Consider the following 21,552-nt stretch of genomic DNA (forward strand, 5'->3'; position numbering starts at 1 on the left):
CTTTTGAGGCTTTGTGATGATGTCAAGACAATGGTTCATATTCAGGTCTTGTTTTCAAGGCTATACTCAGAATTAACTTCTGTTGTTGAAAGATTCTGGAGAAGGTAGGGATAAATTTTTTTTTCAGCAAATTGCCAAGGAGTATTCATGTATGAGGCCTCAGGAATTTGGATTTGTAGTGTCTTAATGCTAAGTAAGTGTAAGTGTCTTACATGCGTTAACATCTGTGCACGCTTAGTGAGGAGCATTGGTTTTAGAAATATTAAGYGGAAAGATGCATGATATCTGGTGCATCTGTCAGACTCTTAGCATTTGGAACACATTTACCACAGGTGGATTCCAAACTAGATACCTGTTAGACTTTCATCTGCTATGCTAAGGAAAATGGGAGGAAGGCAGCTAGTCTGCAGCTTTCCACACTGCAATATATGCTACATAAACCATTCAAGATAGTGTGCAGTGATAGCAGAGCTTGACTGACTTGTGTGAAAAGTCCTTGCCCAAGCTTCATGGTACCTGCCTCTATATTCCCAATTAATTGCTCTCCAGAGTCCAGCTTGCAGTGCTGCAGCCTGCCTGCAGCAAGCCTGCTGAGCACTGCAGCCTAAGGCAAGGAACTGAATGCTTCTGAATTGGCTGGCCRTATTTACAGCAAAGGGACACAAGGTGTTGGAGAGACCACCACAACTTGGAAGGAGTGAAGGGAGGTGGGAGAGCTGGGCTCTTGAATCCCTGCTCTGGCAGGCATTACAACTGCTCATCATGGGTTTGCTTGGCCCTTTGTTGGCTGTATGTAGAGCCTTATCCTGTGAAGGATAACTGAGTGACTGAAGATACTCCTACAGACATATATGTGCTCAATAGTGCAGGTAGACCTTGGTGTGATGTGCTGTGATAGACAGTACAGGGGATCCCGGCTCCTCAGACTCTATAGTTTATGCTGACCTCCAGTGACCTATGGCAGTCCCTCTGCCTCTATAAAGGTACAAGGTAGTTTCTCTCTTTTAAGGAAATATTATTTTATCTAGCTTCAGCCTCTTCCCTTACCTGAACAGTGATTTTTTTTCAGCCATCCACTTTGAAGCTATTTTCTTTGCAAGGCCAGACATACAGTGCGTCATGTAGAAAATCTTGATTTATGTGATGCACTAGATCAACCTGAAATAAGGAGGGGCTGTTGTTTAATCAGAGATCAGTTCTTTTGCTTTACAGATAAAAAAAACTGGTAGTTCAGTTCTWTACTATGATGCTTTAAGTTCTAGAGCCACAACTCTCCTACTTTAACTTATTGGTACAAATAACACCTTAGCTGGCTAAAAATATCGCATCTATTGCATGTATTTGGTAGCACTTTGTATAGCTGTAGTGTTCTGTGGGTTTTGTGTGCATCAGCAAGATCAGAGGGGAGAAGATCAGATATTGCCTGTGTAATTSTTTGTATCTCCTGCCTCAGTCACAGTCACTTGCAGCAGGAAACCCCCACCAGTCCTCGCATCTCCTAAGCCACTTGAGATGCTGAGGAAGGTTTCAGGAAGGTGAAGTGAGGCTATGAAGTGCAATGTGCAGGTGAAATGATGGGATAGGGATTTCATTTTGAATGTTGATCAGGTGCAGTAAGAGACTAGGAAAAAAGGGGGATAACAGACACGCTTGCTCGGTTATCATCCATCATGGATTTGAGAGCTGCTGCTACTGTTCGCTGTTTGAGTTATACTCACCAAATGAAGTTACAAAATCCTAAACTAGTTGCATCTGAGCTTTTGTCACTTGCAGACAAGGTCATCAAATTTTCATGCCCACCTGGCAAGATGAGTTCTATTTGCATGATAAATATCATGCACAGGTAAAATAATATTTGATCTCTGATGAATTTTAGAACTTGCACTTCCTGGGAGAGTTTATTTTAAAATACTGTATACTGAGGCATAGCATGGCTGTTGCTTAATTTAACAAGAGTTAATTAAGCTGATGCCATATTGATGAGTGTGTTAGAAAAACATACAAGCTGTGGAAAGCCTATGACCAGATTATATATCAACTTTGTTTTTTCTATTGTTTGTTCCTTAAAAAAATGTTTGGCCCCAATAACCTTCTTTCTGTTACCATTTTCGTTGTGATTTTCTTTTCTCTTTAATGTCTGTCTTTTCTTGTGCTTAAAATAGTTGTGTATGTGGTTTGGATGGTTTGTTGAAAGCCTTTGATGTCAATACCATATTCCTGCTGAKTTCACTAAGTAATGACAGTAGGCCAAAATGACCATGACCATTGCTTTTCACATGTCTGGATGTCTTGCCATCTATATTTGCATAAATGTATAGTTCTATTTTAAATTTTGTTATTATTTCTATTTATATAAACTCTTGATCTACAGCATGGTAAAATTGTGGATGTGTTTCAGTTGTACTGTATGACCTTTGAGTCTGCTTTTGGAGAGTTTTCTGTTTTGTATTGGTTCAGTTACCTGGTAGATGGATGTTATCAAAACTTTGGATGCAGGTCAAGATATTAGATTTGGTGAGGGAACTTACTGCAACCCCTAAGGTATAAGCTTTGCTTATTTGTGTTGGTTGGTAGGTTGAGAGCAAGTGGTAAGAAGCCACAGGAGGCCAAGGTATTTGTGAGAGAGATTAAGATAACCTACTGCAATTTTGGCTGCCCTCACTCAATATAACCGTAAATGAGAACCAGGTTGTACAGCACTGCATGGTGCTAGCCTCCTCACTCCAAGATGCGTCAGAATCATGCCTGCTAATAGGACAAGGTTGGAGCTAAGGAGCTCTGTCCTTACATGACACTGGAAGTCAAACAGGGATGGGAACAAAATCCAGATTGCTGATGACACATTTAATGTTTTAGGCATCCTTCTTCTGTCACGGGTTCGGAAGCATAGCAGTAGGAGCTTTAAAAATATATAAAATGGAAGAAGTCTCTAATAAACTTCATTAGTGCCTTGTCAGAATGCTGAATATAATTCATACCTCAGAAGTCTAGGAATGATGAAGTAAGAGCTGGCACGGATGTTAGTATGGACTTAATTCTCCCTAAAGAGTTGATTATACATGTTGGAACAGTTCAGTAATGCGAACACTATAAAAAAACAGATACGAAAAAAATAAGAAAATACATTTTTGTTAGCGTTACCTTTTTGGCCTTCATTGTATCTGCTTCAGCTTCAGGTATCTGAAAGATGAAGAGAGTACTTTAGCGCAGGAAGTCATAGCTGTTAACTCACAAAAAGTGCAGTCTTTGAAGAAGCGTGTGTATCTGTTTAAGTATGGGATTTGTTAGGATGTATTGTTAATGGCAAACAAGGTTTTCTTATCACAAGCATTGTTGGTGATAAGATGTGACAGTCAGTAGTTTGTAGGCATGATAAAATGACACAGAGTATTTGAAGGAACCTTCTGATCAAAGGTGAAGGTCTTGTAACATTTAGTGAATCTGAGAATATTTTAAAAAGTACAGCAGGAACATTTGCTGTGGCTCTTGTTTGCTTTAGATGACTAACCCAAAATTGTATGCAGCCCATACTGGCTSTACTTGCCATAGAATTAAGTGTTCTGAAATGTAGCATAACATAGAATAAAGTGTAACATAGAATTAAACAAAGAATTAAAGTGTTCTGAAAGTTTACTGTTGCACTTCTGTGCTTACATGTACCTTAACTTTTGCTTCTAATTTAAGATGCAAGGATTTAGGTACACTTCATGTCTCTCAAGGATGTTTCTCTGTAAGGTTTTAAGATCCTTAACTTATGAGTTCTGTTCAATAAGTAATTTTTCTTGTGCCTAGGAGCCTAGTGGTATGACCTTCCCCTGAGATATAGGAGACCTAGATTTTAGTTTCTTGACCTGGAAGGCAGGAACAGGCATATGGAGTCAAACCAGAGGTTCATTTAGTATTCATCTGGTCTTCTGTCTCTGGCAAGGCTAGTACTAGATGTATAAGATATAAACAAACAGCTTAAGAATAGAATGGTACTTAYATTTTTTTGACTTCTTGAAGTCTTGAAGGCATCTTTGTGYTGAGTAATGCTTGATGTACTTTTCTTACATAAATTCAAATTAGATCTACCATGTCTGAGAAGATAGACTCATTTTTTTTCAGAAAATAGAAGKGAAATATTTGTACAGGGCTGCAGCTAGTGAAGTTCTGAGAGACTGGCCCCAGGCGGGCTTAGCAGTGGTATATGCACTAGCTTGGACATAGGAACTGAGTGCTGTAACTAACACAAAAGTTTGGTAGGTGGCTTCTGTAAGAAATAGTTTAACTTCAGGACAGAATTCATAACTGAAAAGTCTGAAAAAACACAGACACCTTTGTTAAGTCTGAAGAYAGTCAAAGACTACTTTTACACCTCTGTTGACTACTACTAGCTTATCATACTGGTKTCTGAGGAGCTGGTTCAAAGGTGCTTTGTAGGAAGAGGTGAGATGCTGAAAATTGTAGCCTCACTGTCTCTCTATGGATTTAACTGTTCAGCTATTTATTTTCTTGTAATGATTTTTGGTTCCATTTTTTTCAGGAGGTGAAGACTGAGCAGGATAACATCACCTACTAAATTCTTTCAAGCTTTGTCTTGTTGACTCTGATTGTTTTGCTGTGCTTCTAATGTAAAATCTGACTCCACGTGTGAACTTCAGAGTGTGCTGACAGAGCTTCCTAGCTGAGTCCATATACTGCCCACACATGTTCTCTGAAAGGTCTGTCTTTAAGGCCTGAATCTAAATGCCTGGGACAAGCTAAGATTCAAAAAGCACAACAAGTCGTACTGACCTATTGTGGCTGTATTAAGCGACTGCCTACAGATTGCCTATCATCAAAAATGCCTTAGTTTGCTGCACTTTAACACTTCTAATGTTTCACATTAACACTTTAACACTTCTAATGTTTCACATTACTCAGCATAGCTAGAATTAAACCCTTAATAATGTTTTCATTATTGCTTTCCCAGTAGGACATTGGGTGCCTGTAATGTAATAGTTGAGATAATCCAAAGTGAACAACATCAGTTTGTGGAGGATTAGAGCCATAACTGACTTTCAGCAGAATCCAGGGAAGTTTAAAGAACCATATGATTATGTAAATGGATGATGCTGTAGGGATAGGAGGGGAGTTATCATAGGAATTTCTTCAAGAAAAACCAAATTTGTATCATGAGCCTATCCTTTTTTTCRTCTAAGATGCAGCAAATTGCAAAGTAAGCTAAGCCAACAAAGGAATTTTGGAATAGTTGCAAAATCTTCCTTTTGAAGAGAACAGACTTGAATTTCTTGGGAGTTGCTGGGTTTGAGGAGCATTTGCTCGTGTTAGCTAAAAGCCTTCCCTCCCCTGCAATACTCTATTTTCCTTTTGTCACGCAACCTTCCTCCACTGATCTCTACAAAATGGCTGTCATGCAATCTGGCTTGTCAGCTGTTGCCTTTGTACATTGTGTTGGGTCTGGGATAAAGTTTAAGCTCTTCAGCATTGGTGCTTTGTAATGTTGTGAATGCTGATAGTGCTTTGCTTAAGGAAAAAACAACCAAACAAACTGATACTAAGCAGATCTGGAAACTGAATGCCTAGGAATAGTTGCATTTTGAAAGTTTTTTTTTTCTTTGTTTCCCCTTTTACAGATACATCAGTATTTTCATTATGGAAAACTGCATTGTTAGGAAACAGGCTTGTATGTAGATTTTAATATTACATGATTTATCTTCAGAAAGCCAATTAGTGATTGGGTGGAAGTTAATCTCCTACTTTGCAAGGATATTTTACATCTTTTGTCTTAGAAGTAGCAACAAGAAAGCATTCTGCAAAAGAACATACTAAGAAAGAGCAAGAACTCGTCTGCTTCTATACATCTTTTTGGTGTATTTGTTAGAGGCTTTTTCTACTAAGCTAGTATGTGTCACTGTGAACACTAYGCAGAGAGAGCACAATCCGCTGCTGCAGAGCTCCTCCAGGGAGACAGCCTAATCAACCCAAGGGTGAATTCTAACATAAGGAAGGTGACAGACTATAGAAATGAAGCAAAGATGTGAAATCTTTGGAAATAAGTATGTGATTCTACCTTCTGGAGTGGAGCAATTCTATTACACATTGTAAGGCATAAATAGAAAGCAATTCTATTATACATTGGAAGGCATAAATAGAACATCCATCCTGACTTCCTTTACTGTAGTGAATAGTTAGGAAATCAAGCTCAGATGCACTCTCTAAAACAGGGAACAACTATGAAACTAGGCTATAATCAACCAGATGGGTGCTGACAAATCTTCCCCATTGCAGATCACTACTAAGCGCATGATCCATCCTCRAGATATCAATTTTGTGCTTTAGTTTAGTTTGCTTGTTTTTTTAGCCAAAACCTTGTTGTTTTAGGCATGAATTAGCAAGGCAGTGTTGGCACAGTGAACAACTGTAATATGCCCTCCATCTTAGCAATTTCATCCTCTTTTCAAACAGTTTTTAGAGCTGGCTTCTGATTACTGGTATCAGTACGGGAACTGAATGTACTTTTACTATTTACTTCATTTTGAGAAGGGCCAAGAGCTGCAGCTTAAGTCACTGGATAATGTAAAAACTAAGCTGTTCCAGGTACCTATTGTTTAGAAGGCTCTGGCTGTAATCAGCACGCTGTCAAGTTTTAGTATCCTTTTGAGACAGAGAAGGAGTAAACAGAAAAGCGAATGCTGGAGAGCTGAGCACTGAAGTTGATGCACAGAATGACCTCTGAATGTTTGTTTTCCATTGACAGGCTGATGACTCCTGGAAGTGAAATTCGATTTGTCCATAAGCAAATGGGTCTAGTCCCAGGCTGGGGAGGAGCTACCAGGCTAGTGCAGATTGTTGGCAGTGGAGCTGCCCTCCAACTACTGAGTGGTGCCGTCAAGGTGGACCCTGAAAGAGCATTGCGCCTTGGACTTTCAGAGAAGACTTTGGTGTCTTCAGATGAAACTGAATCATTAGAAGAAGCCCGAGCCTGGTTGAGTCTATACACAGAGGGTCCAGCCAGTGTGATTCAGGCTGTGAAAAAGGTGGTTAGAGCAGCAAAAGAACTACCACTAGAAGCTGCCTTAAGGACAGAAAAGGAGGTTTTTGGAACTGTATGGGGTGGACCTGCTAATTTGCAAGCACTGGTTCGAAGACCAAAACATAAATGATCGTCAATGTATAAGAAATTTTCTTGATCACAAAGCTTTCACTAAAACAGATGTTAAATTGATTCATTTAAGAACTTGTTCATTTAAACTGGTAATAACATTCCCATGTTTCACATTAGGCAGATGTATTTGGTGTGCGACCACAAAGAAATCCTCAGCAGATTCTTTAGTGTTCTAATCACTCATTGAATGGAGATTAGTGAAATTAGTATGTAAAGGTAAATACTGTGCTGAGAATGGAACTATAATTCTTTTGGAATGAGGCCAAAGATTATTTTCTTTGGAGTTAATTTTGTTTTTCTAATTGGTGTGGAAATGAATTGCTTGAGAGCGGAGTTTTATTTGCAAAACAGGTGCATCTAAAGCTGCAAAATGAGAGTTCTCCAACATGTGGCCAGTGTCTTAAAGCAGCTTTGATGGAACAATAACTGATGCTACTTTTTACTTTTTCCATCTTCAGTCAATTCTTGCTGTAATTGCTGATAAAGTAACCAAGGATTTTGATTTTAATGCTGATTTTTATAAAAGCAGCTCTAATGCATTGAGGCTTTTATACCCTTCATTCACTGATTTGGATCCAGATTCTTAAATGTATTTAGATGTCTACTTGTTGATCTAGGAACCAGATGCAATCTAACCCCATATACATATGCATATTCCTATAATCTGGATCTGTGCTGCTAGGCAGATGCAAAGGTGCTGACCTGATTTCTTTTCTCAGGATCTTGCTGAAATCTTAGAAGGCTGTGATGTGTAATTCAAAATATATATATATATAGACATATTCATGGCTGAGTTTCCTGTGCTGTTGATTTAGAACAATTGTGTCTAAATCAGACGGGCTTGAGATCTGAGCCCAAGACTCAAGTACCCCAGGGAGTGTGTTCACTAGGGAACTACGCTATTTGGCGCTGACAGGCTTTCTCATGCTCTGACCAGACATAACTAACTGTAGGGAAGGCTACAGGGTACAAGATCCCTTAGAAAAGGGAGCTGATTCCTTAGATGGAAATCTGTATTATAGTTTCTACAATATGGCAGGATTCCTCAGCTTTAAACAGCGTGGTAACTATACATATGTTTGAGGATCTTGTGCCAGATTAATAAGGGATTTAGGTTCTGCATTGTCTGTTAGATTCTTTTGTTTCAAAGCAGATGCTGTGCTCTGCTGGGAGTATTTCACTATATGGTTTTCACGATGGGAGTATGTATAGCCAGAACCAATCAAAAGAATACTGAAGAGGGATGTGTTTTGAGCTGGCACCTTACTGAGGATAAGGAGATTGTGCTGTTCTGTTTTGTTTCTGCCTTCACATTTGAACCTGCTGCTAGAGGGAAACTTCAGATTTATATCTCCCCAAAATAAAGGTCAATTTTTATTTTCAATTTAAAGAAGAGAAATGGGAGGATGAGAGAGTACTGATCTGTTTTGTATCCCCTTGCCCTTTTTTATCCAATAGCTCAGTTGTTGRGAAACCTGATTCAGTTCCCTCTGCTGCTGGATGATTCTTTCCTGTACTCTAGAGAGTTTCAAGCACAAGATTTCCCAAGTAAGGATCCTTTAATCTAACATAGTAGGGCTTACTGGACTGTTTATATTGAAACTGTTCCACTTTTCATGAAGACCATAAAGATTCACAAGGGACTCTGGACTGCCAACGTTGTTGAAACTTCTTTGCTGCAGTCCAAACTTACTCAAACCCTACTCAGCTTGTCCAAACCCTACTCAGCTTTTTGAAGCAATAAATGCATCACATTGTCATTAGCCTCCAAAATTGTTTTTAAATTGCAACTAGTTAAGCGTTACCTTAACTAACAGGAATAAATTTGCCATCAGATATTGTGATTGCATTTCTTAAATGGGTGCGAAGATTGCCTAGAACCTGAGTGAGACCCTTAAATCATTTTTTTCAGGTATCAGAGAGTAAATGACCTATTTATGATATCCTATGCACTGGGTGATGCAAATTTGAAAGAAATTAAATTGTAAGAGAAAAAAGTCTGTTGTACTTAAACTTTTTGAGCTAGACCTGTGCTGACAGTAAGTGAAATGCAGTATATAAATCTATTGAGGACCTCTTTCCATTTTGGTTTATAGACAATGAGCTTGCTTCTCATTTCAGCAAATGCATTTACCCAGCCATCCTCTCTTGCATCGAAGGCCAATGTCTGAGTCTAAGAAAAGCACAAATACTTAGTGCTAGGAATGTGTAGGACATTTTCAGAAAACATTACAGAAATTCATTTCACCCTCTAGTCTGTTGGAACCACAGATACACAGAAACATAGCTTATACTATATTCTGAGGAATATAGTTGTTTTAAGATTTTGTGAGCAGTTTAATGCGGTGTTCCGTTCAMATAGGCATAGCATGTTCTTTTTTCTGTTTTAAAAACAAGTATAGCCTTTTGTATGAAAACCAGCCCAACTAAGTTATCATGATTGCTAACACATGAGGGCTTCAGACTGAGTCACATAAAATGGAATTCTTTTTTTCTGTTTCAAACCTAAATTCTTCATTTAATGGAACAGTTGCTTATCATTTTAAACCAACAAACAACTCTAACCTGTAGCTGACAGGTRTTTTAGCGTTATTAAAAAATGAGTACAAGATTCGTATCATTTTCCCTCTTTTGGAAATGACCTAAAAAACAGACAAATGGGAACCAAATGCACGAAAGAAATTAGAAACTTGTGTTCAAAATTGGTAAGCACTCCTAATTGAGTGCTGGCCTCCATATGCCCTAAGGAATAGTTTGACAGCTCTCTCCTTAGCAAACTAGGCTTAATATTATATTCCAAAATGCCTACCTTGTTCCCTTCYGTGTATTGGGACAGCCTGCATGCTTAATCAGGTTGTAGCTGCTCAGCCAAACATTTAAATGTTGGATACTGTCACCCTAGGGATCACTTTTAGCAATATGGATACTTTATCATACTTGCTGTTGCCTATCCTTTAACATAAGCATACTTACTTACAAAATGGGCAACTGGATATTCTTACTAACATTGGGTTTGTAATATGATCATTTACCATGAGATGGGATGTCTACATTTGTGGCTTTCTTCTGAAACTGAAGAGATGTGGTACAAATTTATACTATTTTAGTATCCTTTTCCCTTTACATTAGGCTCCAGAGTGGCTGTAGCTTAGTTAAAATTTTTGACCGGAAAAAAGTTTCCTACGGAAGGTAATGGTTTAAATATAACATAGGAATTAATGGTTAATTTTTCTTCCTAACTTCATCKGTAGAATGCATCTGCCACTCTGATGACTGGCTATTAAGCTCTTACAAGCCTTAACTAATTTTAGTAATTCACAGCTGCATTCAGCTAGCAGGAGCCAAAGGCAGCATCATGGGTGCTCACCTGAAAAGAGGCCTGCCCTTCTAGTTTGGTCAAGAACCCCCCAAGGATAATCATCAATGAAATTACTTGTAGATTATTTGGCCTGAAAGTCCTGAAAAGATCTGTAYGGCAAGTCATAGTCTTGTATTTGGCACCTTGTTTCTAACAATACATGCCTTTGCATTAAGAGAAATGTACGTAAATAGAGGAAGTGTTCTTACTGAATGTTTTTACAGCATAGTGATTCTGATTAGAGCTACTGCATGCTAACTCAAAACAGAGAAAGAAATAAGCAAGCTAATAGCTGGAAGAAAAAACATTCCCAATTCTCTCTTTCCTTTTAAAATCCACGTTACTGACTTATTACAGAATTGGAATGTGATAATAAATATGTGATCACAAAAGTCCATTCCTTGCTGAGAAAGAAAAAAAGCTTCTCTCTGCTGCTGTTTTCCTTCTGTCCACTCTTTTCCACTCTGTATCCACTAATTTTCCTTCTATCTCATCTGTGGGTGAAAAAACCAGAAATGCAATAAYATGCACAGCTCTGCCCAGAACAGACATGTCAGTTTTCATCTTGGTAAGAACAAGTCTGTGACTTAAAATTTAGAAGTGTAAGTCCATGATTAAAAAAAAAAAATTATTACTCTATTTAATTCTCTTCAAATGGTTGTGTATCTATGGCACCTTTTGTTTGAAGATCCAAAGCATTTACATATCTACTATTATCACCTTCTGTTGATAATAGTAGATATGTAAATGCTTCAGATCTTCATTCAGGGACATGTGCATTAAGATTCACAGTTGAATTAGCTTTATTTTAAAAATGAAGCCTGGAATCAACTCATGCCATTTCTTGATTTGAAAAATGTAGAACAATTGGTCACAGACAGAAAACAAGCAGTACTTTTCAAGATCTGGTTTCTAAAATTCTGTAATATACAGAAGTCACTTTGCAGGAGYTGCATCTCCAATATATGCACAAAGTCCTTTCTGTGCTGTCACTGCTTTTGAAGAACAGATAAACAGTAGTGCAGTCCTTAATATATGTGTTTTTCATTATAAGGTCAAATTTGATTATTTAACCCTCTTATTTCAACACGTTTCTGCTGTTAAAATTAAGGCTCTGTGCAATATTTTTGACCACCTTAAGTGCAAAGTGAGCTGATCAGCTCTTGAGCTGAGAAAGGGTAAGCATTAACCCACAACTAATGTCATTTCAACAGAGACACACATTCCTATGGTATTGTTTGTGATACAGGGATGTCAGAATTTCAAGATACCATGCAAAAATAACCCTCCCTTTCAGCAAACACAGGAAGCTGGTTTATGGTAGTTTTGATTAAAGTTCCCCCAATGAAGTTCAACTCATATCCAGGATTATTACTGATAAAATGTAGTTTTATTAAATTATAAATTCCGTAACAAAAACAAGACAGATCAAGAAAGACCTCAAAAACAAAACTACGAGGACTAGATGGCAAAGCCAGTGAAAATGCCATGAAGAGTATTATAGTTAGGAAATTTGCAACAAAAGTTAACAGCATTTTTACATTTCCATTGAAGGAAGGTAAATGATAGCTCTTTGTCTAGTAAAAACATTTTAACTCCAAACTCACATCTATTTTTCCTCACATTAAATTAAGCATCCTGCTCACACCCAACGTCTTGTTTGCTCCCACATTCCTTTAGTGTTTTTTCATACATCAATCCATGCAGAAAGTAGTAAGACACTTAATGCAACAGTCAGATAATGAAGACAATTCAAGTTGTACAGTAGGTATACATTGGCCAAAAAGGGATCAAATACCTCCAAAGGGAAAATTCTACAAAATAAACACAAGACATTGTCAAGAAAACTGGGTATTGCTAAGCAGCTTCCAAACCATTAACAAGACAACCCAGTTTCTTACAGTTAGAATCTTCCAGCTGAGACATGTTAAAGAGACTTAAACAGGCCAAATCTGTTTCTTCCCTTCACCCCACCCTCCCACCAAATACACTGCTAGGTTCGAGTGCAATGCCAATGTGGACAGAAAATTTACAGATACAGGACTGAGTTTTTTAATCACATGGCTCTAGATTTAAACTTCAGTAACTGTGCACTGTCCATCTGGCCTTCTAGATCTTACACTGGTGTTTATCACCCCTCCCCCTGCTACAGGTCTATCCACTCCTGACTGGGTTGCGTTCRCATTCAAGTGTCTCTGCTGGGCAGAGGATGGGCGATGCTGAAGGTGAGCAGGCACATCCTCGCTGTCACTGCTAGCATCCGATTCTGTTTCCTCAACAGAGGTGTCAGGGGCTGGCACCCTACCAGAAGATGATGATTCATGGTCTTCCTCTCCTTCTCCCCTATGACTCCTTTCAGCCATACTGTCTCCATTTATATGTAACTGGGCAAAGGAGTTCTCTAAAGAAGTGCTTGCATCAGGTGATGGCGTTGAAGGACTCATCAGCTGACCATCTAGTGAAGGTAGAGGCCTAGCAGAAACAGACGCTAGAGGCTGTCCAGCTGCAGCCCCTGGAGTCGGTGTACTGTCTGCACCATCAGCAGAGCTCTCTCTTGCTAGGTTGACAGTGTTAGCGTCACAGTCCAACCTAAGCCCAGCCACGCCCTTCTTTGGTATATCTATTATGTCCCGTTTTATTTTCCTGCGACGTCCATGCTCGTTTCTCCTATACTGAACCATATTTTCAAGATCTGCTACATATAAAAACCCAGCAATTAGCATTTCAGTGCTCTTTTTACCTTTGGAAAAGGCATCTTCCAGCTCTCTGCTGGTACGTTCATCATACTGCCACCAACCRTTTCTACCTTCGTAGTACCAGGCATATTCTCCATTGCCTCTGCTTGCTGCTTTGAGTTCTTCAGGTGACAGCAAGGTTGGCTTGTCAAGAAAATCCTCTGGAATCTCCTGCCGGCAGAGCGCACATCGTTTCCCAAGCCAAGAAGCTCCCTTCACACACAGATAGCAGAAAACGTGCTTACAAGGCAGACTTACTGGATGGACACATGTTTGCAGACAGATAGCACATTCAGGAACTGTCAGGGAAGGTGTTGCATTAGCACATGACTCATTTGTCTTCCTGTTTGTAGGAAGCATGTTGATTGAATGATCTACTTCACCACAGCCAGCCATCCTACAGAGGATCAAAAATAGATTTAAATCAGTTTACTGTGTCAACCTAAACTGGTACCATACCTCACCTCTGACATCACCACTCACATAAGATGCTTACCTTAAATTAAGGTAAGGTTTCATTTATGAAGGTCAACTTTTTTAAAAAGTGGCAGGTTAGCATTCTGTTTCTAGAATTGAAAGATCAAATTGAGTATCTGGAGACTTTCTTTTGCTAGTCAACGATCTCTGTTTCATTTTTAAGACATTGCCATGCCAAGTTAGAAAACAGATTTTGGAGTTTTTTTCAGAAGTAGTGCTGATTAATGAAATTCACATAGCATAAAGGTCCTATGATAGCTTCAGCCAGGCAGCTACTCTGAAGCCTCCTCAAGGAATTTAAAGCATCTATTACTCTTCTACAGCTGAAATGATCAAGAGGGGATCTACCTGCAAACATTGAACAAAATCTCTTTTCACAGTTTACAGTACTGCTAAAACTATGTCTCAGACCAGGTTTCCATAGTGCAGAATGTGCTTGGCTACCTTCTGTTTCTTCCTCCCTGTCCAGCACGGTATACTATCCCTCAAACTGGATACCACCCCAGAACTGTAGAACGACTTGGATTTGGAAACTGAGGTGGCTTTTTTAAAAGATATCCTAGATTTCTTTTTCCAGGTGAATTCCCTGATAGAGCTGAATGCACCTCAAAAGGAATTCTTCCAGTCCAGCAAAAGGGGCATTAGAAYACAGAAATTAAAATACTTAAACACAATTGCTATTTGATTGGTTTTTCCTCCTACCTTTTCTGCATTCCTTCTACCTTTTCTGGCCATGTTTTATTTCTGTCATTAAAGGTTATTTTTGTAATCGACTATAATAAGAACAGAACAAAAAGTGAAGAACAGTACTCCTTTGGCAGTTTGTAGCATTTCAATGGTTGAAATATTCTAGCCTGAACATGGAAATGCCTACTCAACTACATTTTAGCTATGGCAATCTTCCACAGTGTATTCAGTGAGAATTTTCCTTTCATGTTTATATTTATTAACAATCTAAAACAAACAGCAGATACCAAATGAGAGAAAAGAAGGGCTTTGGGGGCTGGGGCCTAAAAAGGTGTCTTTTAGAATTATTTTTTAAATTTCTCCAAGGAACATTGGAGGGAGGCAAAATTACCTCCCAGTTAAGCTAGTCTTCATTGTACCGAGAGTTAAGAATAGCTCACACAAATTTAACACAGAAATGTGGGCTGGAAGGGACCTCTGAAGGTCATCTAGTCCAATCGCCTCCTGTACATGGTACCACAACAAACATGAGATCAGATCAGCTACAGGTTTTTATAGTGGAGTTTTCTGAAGCCTCTAAGGATGGAGTTTCCACAGCATCCCAGGATCACTTGTGCCAGTGTTGCACTATACTTCTAGTTAAGTTTGTTATCTCAAGGAAAAGTGTTACTGAAAAAGCCTCCCTTGCTTCAGACACCTTATAAATACATACTAGGATTCAAAAAAAAATATTGTATTTCAGTATCTATATTTATCTTTGCAACAACACATTTAAGTGCTATTTACTCAAATGTATTTCTATTTGCTGTTCTGATCGATCACCATGATTTCCTCTTGGAAGACTAATGCTCATCTCTTAATCCAATCTGTTACTAACTCATTCTTCTAAAAGCACTACAGTGTACATTTTTTTCTGAAGTAGTACATAATTGTGTCCACCTATATTTCAGTTTATCTGAATTTCTTTCTCTGAGATTAAGAACTACTGTACAGATTTGTTTTTAAATCAACATGCCAGATGCAGAAACATGATTACCACTTGATAACTATCTTTCTGCTGTACAGCACATATATATCTGTGAGACCCACGCTAACAATGTTCTGAATAAACTGCTGTCTGGGAGCCTGACACTTCTGAGGTTGTTTTTTTTAAGCAGAATTTTACACGAAACCTATTTTTTTTTTTAAATAACCAAAAACTTATTAGAAAAAAAGGATGGAAGAAAAGCTATTAAGATTTCAGAATATCCCAGAATACAACTCAATCTGTATCTCACAGCAGAAGAGCTGAAAGAAAAATCCATGTATTGATTAACTTGTGCTATGCATGGCTGAGAAAAAAGAATCTGAATTTTCAAATGCTCCCATAATGACATACCGCTGTGCAAAAAGGCACAGCCACAGAGATCTCTATTTCCATGCTACACTTTTACAAAAGGCTTCTTCCTGAATAAACTTTCTAAGGCTACTCTTTTCATAGTCMAGGTAGTCTGTCATAATTAAGATTTCAGAGACTGCTGGGACTAAAAATGCAACTCATTTTAACAAGTCAAAATTTGGTTCTATGAGCTAGCTCAGTAAACTAAAAGTAGAATGAAAGTTCTCACTTGTTCACTGAAAGCACAAAAAATGCCAATTTTTGAACTGTGCTCAMTAGCTCAACCAGTAATTTGGGGTTCTTTGATTGCTTATCAGGTCAAGTCAACAATGTAGCATATAAGAATAAAGAAGGAGTAGAAGTCCTACTAGAAATTCCTAAGCAATTCCTAATGACTTAGAGGAAAATGTTATAATGTAAAATGAATACAGCTGGAAGACTAAACCCTCAACTCTAACCAAGGACAACTCAGCAATATAAAATCTTAAAATGTAACAGCACATGCAACTGCATTTGTTCAGAGTAGAGGGCAAGTAGGCACCTGAAGATTTAAAAACAGAAGGCTTAGTTGATTTAAAGGAAAAGCCTCATTAATCCTTTTCTGTTTACCTTTTTAAGTTTCAAAACTAATTCTAAGAGTTTGTTTATAAGCTAGGGGTGTGTATGTGGGTGTGCATGTGTGTGCAAAACACGTAGGACTACTATTAGGATTGCTAAGTTATGGCTGTAGAAGCACTTTCATTCTAACTCCAGGGCATTAAGAACTAAACAAAATTGACAAGTTTTAAGAACAATAGTATTTAAAATATTTGGATCATCAATTCAGGCATAAATAAAGGAAGAACGAGCATCTGAATGCTGCAATTTAACACTAACACAGCCCAAAGCCAACTGAGAAGGAACTGGTCACACTTTCACCAGATCTCACCTTTTGATTTTTCTCTATTTTTGTACGAATTAATGTTAATTAATTCCAACATTTCATTTTGTATGCTGAAGATGTATAGCCTAGAGGGCCTTCATCAACATACAAAGTATACTTCGAAGAGATCTCTCAGAAAGAAAAGTAAATTATCATAAAATCACTCCAGAAGAGAATAATTTTTCAAACTCCAGGTCAAATTCTGAACTGCAAGTATGCAGTCTTGCAAGGAGCTGACACACGTGAGTCCATTAACAAAACAACAGCAGCTTACTTTTTCTGAATAATTTCTACTGATGCATGCCACAGGACTAGTGTCCTCTCTTCAGATGTATTCAGCTAGGATGGCAGGTCCTGTTTCCCACAGCAGGCTCATTCCTTATTTGTCCTGCTCAAAGGAACACTACAGTGTTTCAGCTTCCCTGCAAACTAATGGAAAGCAAATAATATCACTATTACAACAATGTTGAACAGAGGTAGCAGTGAGCAAAATACAATACCATGTTCCTATTACAGAAGAGAAATTAGTATCATTTCATCTACCTGATGCAGTCTATATTCAATGCATAAAACCATTACCATCAGACTTCCGATTTTACTTTTTTTTTTTTTACAATGACCAGTTGTGGCCCTCACTTTGATGCCCATTAGTAAGTTAATGACTCATTTTCATAAAACAACTATGTAAATGAAGGAGAAACAAGTTTGGAGCATGTTATGTTTATGCTAGTTTAACTTCTGATAAGTTGCTTCTTAAATTCAGAGAGTTTAAGAAGTCACCACAACTTTCTAGACCTGTATATAAAAGTGTCCATATCACATCATTCCAATCTAGCCTTGTTTCTTGCCTCAAACAGAACCCTCTGAATAAGAAGGCAAGGATGCAATTCAGCCTCCACACACCCTGTGGTATTTTACACCCCTCTTCAGACTACCAGTTAATGTCAGTCACTGTACATTTTGCAGTATGTCTCTTACCAACCAGAATCTGAACTAATTCATTTCACAAATACAAAATGATCACTGGAAACTTTGTAAGAATTTAACAAATATCTAAATAAATCTAATGGAGGGAAACAGGAATCTGCGAAGTCAAGGAGAGCAAGGGGACCACTGAAATTTCAGTGTTGCATTCTCACATTTTAAGTGGGAAGTCGTGACCTAAAAAAGCCACCCTTAGTTGCAATTTAGAAATTNGGACACTTATGAGTCATATCTGTATTTCCCTCTTTTCTGAGCTGTAGCTTTCAAGATAATTCTTAAGGAATTTGAACTACAAATTCCAACTGCTGCAAAATGTTACATATACAAAAGCTCTGAAGCAGATCTGGGAATGTTATATTATTAGTCTTCAATTTGCTCAACTTACATCATTTCACCATAAACACAGTGCATAGTTCAGACTTACATACAGAGCAGAGCAAAGTCAAGGAACGATAACTYTCAGAGAACATGAAGCATTTACAATGATAGTATTCTGTACTGTACTAGTTCATAAAATGATTGAACATTTATCACTGATAACAGCAGACAAAACTTTTTCAGATGGCTTCAGTGTAAGATGCATTGCTCAAAGTATTTTTATATAGCTCACTTCCATGTAGCATTCAGCATAGCTATTTTTAAAAAGAGTTCCTAAGGAAGAAATGCAAAATTAACATGYCTATCCATTTGTCATAACACCTTTTTGATGAGGGAAGAATCTTACCCCTTTATTCTCGTGACTTTCCCTTTCTTTACACATCATTCTAAAATTAAGAGCTGCAAGCACTTTAGAATTTTGGTTTTACTAATCCATTCASACCGGATGTTGCGTATGCTATGATCAAAGAGACTGTTGCAACAAGCTTGATGTTTTGGGTGTGGCGTTCATTACTTCATCTTAGAAGCTGGCCTTCTTTTACTTCTGTAGGTATTGCTTGAAGCCTTTTATCTACTGTCTCTTAGAATCCACTATTAGAGGTGGCACATCTCCCAACCAAGTGTTATGTGAGAATGAAGTTGGGTCAGCTCTGGTAGATTTCTTATGAAATAAAAATGCATGCACATATTCAAGGTATGTAATTATACCTACAAGAATCCAATTAGTGTATAACTACAGGATTACAGTACGGAAACTTTCTAATTGTTGTATAGCTCTTAAAAAGAACTAGTTCACAAACCGACTTCAAGTAACCTCTACATTTCATTAGATTGTTATTTATTTAACAAACCAGWCTTGAAAAGTTTACTAAACAGGATAAAAGACACTTGTGGCTATATACACACACCCCTTCCTGAACTCCTACTCCTTTAAAGTTAAGTGGTAAAGAGTTGTGCTATCCTTAGCAAATGGCCTTCTCTGTGTCAAGAAAAGCATGCCGCATGAGCAGCTATGCTATCTGCAGCAGTCCACAAGAACCCCTTCTTCATGCACACTCGCTAAATCCTGAATCCTCACACACACTGCTTTTGAAAGAGGTTCATTCAACAAACAGACTAAGGAGAACCCCACTCCAACATCCAAGAAATTAAATTTGGTATCACTGGGCAACAACTGCTCCCAAACTAATGCTCAATTAGTCCCTCATAACATACACTGGTRAACTCGAACAAGAACAGCTTCTTACTTGCCAAAGATAATTATTTAAATCCTAGAGTAAATGACAGACAGCTTCTCAAATTCTGCAACTCTGTACAGATGATTCTAGAATAGTTGCCACAAATTCATTATTTTTCCCCATGAGTTGAAAACCCCAAAGCTGCAGCATTAGTTCAGAAAAGTGAAGCAGCATCTGTAAATAAATAATTTTTATTTTTTTAGCAAGCTCTCTAACTCATATGTCAATACTTGGAGGCAGAGTGGAGGCAACAGCAGAGGAAGAGAATCACAGAATACTGCCCCCCTCCTTACAAGTCACCACGAGCCAGACAAATACTGTAGAAGGAGAGAATGAAGATGATTTTTTTAAAAAATGGAAATCATCCTGCCATCAGAAAAATCTGTTACTGTCAACATAGTATCAGCTTAAGCTCCTGAGCCTATCAGATATTTTTTAAATGTGTTACTGGGTATTTGATAGCACAACAGATAAATAACCTCATTAAGTTTCCACAGATACAGAGAAGTGAACAGGAAACAGTCAAAGAAAATCTTCACAAATTACGAATGTGATGAGATTAAGTTGCCCATGAYCTGCTAACTAAAAAAACCCTTATATATGCATTTGAAATTGAATTACAAAAAAAATGAAGTGCAGAACAGTCAATTATTTTGGTATAAAATTGCTACATATTTATTCTAAATGAATTTCTTCTCCTATGCTACAATTRGAACACTGGATCTGAATTTTGATCATATATCATATTTCAATATATGTAATAGATCAAAACCTGAGTTTACCACTCAAATAAAATGATACTGTATCAAAATACCTATAGGAAAAGCAAACAGAAATAGATCTGTCTCAACTTATCAATGCTTCACGAACAGAAGATAAGTAGAAGAGGTAAGTAAAGAAAGAACATCTTTAGACTTGATTTACATGCACAGGATGTGTGGGGGGGTAAATTCCAATAAAAAGACTTTTTTCCAACCAATTCCAGGGGTTCACTGTTTAACACTGCATACTATTAGTGAATACTGCAGTTCCATCTCTAAGTAAACAACAATTCAATTACACCTAAATTGATGCACCCTATTTTTAAGGAAACAAAAAGAATGTAACTTTTCCTTTCACTTAGCACAAATTCCGTATCACAGCACCTAAAAAAAATGGTGCTTTAATTCAGCTGGAAAGGAACCACAGTATTAACCACACAAGACTATAAATCAAGACTGGAATAAAATTCCAATTTCAGTGTATATTCAATACAACAGGTTGTTTCTGATAAAACTAGTCCTGGAAGTCTCTAAAAACACAGTAAGTAGTCAACTGAGAACAGAAACAGCTCCCTACTCCTCCATATAAATATTTTGTGTATACTTGCATACTACAATACCAAATCATACAGTAGTTCTAGCCCATGTAAAAGAAAGCTTATCCTAAGATTAAAAAAAAAATTAATTGTGAAATTCCACAGCTTGGAACATTGTGATACACACCACTACCTTGTTTGTATGAAAACTCTTATTTACATAATATTTTATAATAATTTCTCAATGGTGACAATATGTATTGCACCAAAAGTGGGACTTATTTCATGTCTCATTTAAATATTCTAAAAGGATGCAATTAAAATACTAGGGCCCAGACCATCAAGCACAAAGAAACAAAAGCACTTCCATTAAAAAACACCTCTTACCTCCTTTTATGCGCTTCCTACTGTGCTCTTAAGAATATTCATATGATTTCTCTTCTAGTTAAACAAAGCTCATTACGATAATGAAAGCAACCCTGCTAAAGCAATGACATTTTGCAAGAGTGAGAACACATGCCGCAAAATTATTTTAAACACCGCACATAGCTATTTTAGTGGAAGGATCCTGCAACACGTTAAGAGCTAGAGCTCCTGACCTATTTTATTATTGAGCAAAATGAAGCCTGGGAAATAAGGCCTTGCTGCGGCACACATCACGTACGGAATTTTACACAGATTTACGGGTGTCATCCCTCTTGGAGCAAAGTCACAGCCAAAAAGCGTCTCCCGGACGAGCCCCCCTCCCCCCCCCCGCTCGCTGCCAGAGCCCGGCCAAGCGGCAGCTCGAGGGACGCGGGGGGCTCACGCGAGGGCAGGCAGGCTCTCCTCGGCCGCCGCGGAGCGGCCCCATGGCGCCCAGCGGGGCCGGCTCCCGGCTCCTCACAGCGCGCCGCCGCGGGGAGGCGGATCCGCCGCCGCCGCCGCCGGGCCCGGCCCGGCTCGGCT

At 38.2% G+C, this 21,552-nt stretch overlaps 2 protein-coding genes across 2 annotated transcripts in view; one reads left to right on the forward strand and one right to left on the reverse strand.

Moving 5' to 3' along the window:
* ECHDC1 (ethylmalonyl-CoA decarboxylase 1) overlaps positions 1–15,538 on the forward strand; it is a 48,531-nt gene extending 32,993 nt beyond the window's left edge. The window contains exon 6 of the mRNA XM_085314145.1: positions 6,743–15,538. Coding sequence (XP_085170271.1) covers positions 6,743–7,148 — 406 coding nt within the window. The 3' untranslated portion in view covers positions 7,149–15,538. The remainder of the gene's footprint in view (positions 1–6,742) is intronic.
* RNF146 (ring finger protein 146) lies at positions 11,987–13,639 on the reverse strand. The gene has a single exon (XM_085314132.1). The coding sequence runs from the start codon at positions 13,637–13,639 to the stop codon at positions 12,581–12,583; it is 1,059 nt and encodes a 352-aa protein (XP_085170258.1). The 3' UTR covers positions 11,987–12,580.
* Positions 15,539–21,552: the final 6,014 nt, after the last annotated feature.

This window comes from Rhea americana, unplaced genomic scaffold (assembly GCF_003343005.1).
Source record: "Rhea americana isolate MKP2758 unplaced genomic scaffold, rheAme1 scaffold_110, whole genome shotgun sequence".
Lineage (NCBI taxonomy): Eukaryota > Metazoa > Chordata > Aves > Rheiformes > Rheidae > Rhea > Rhea americana.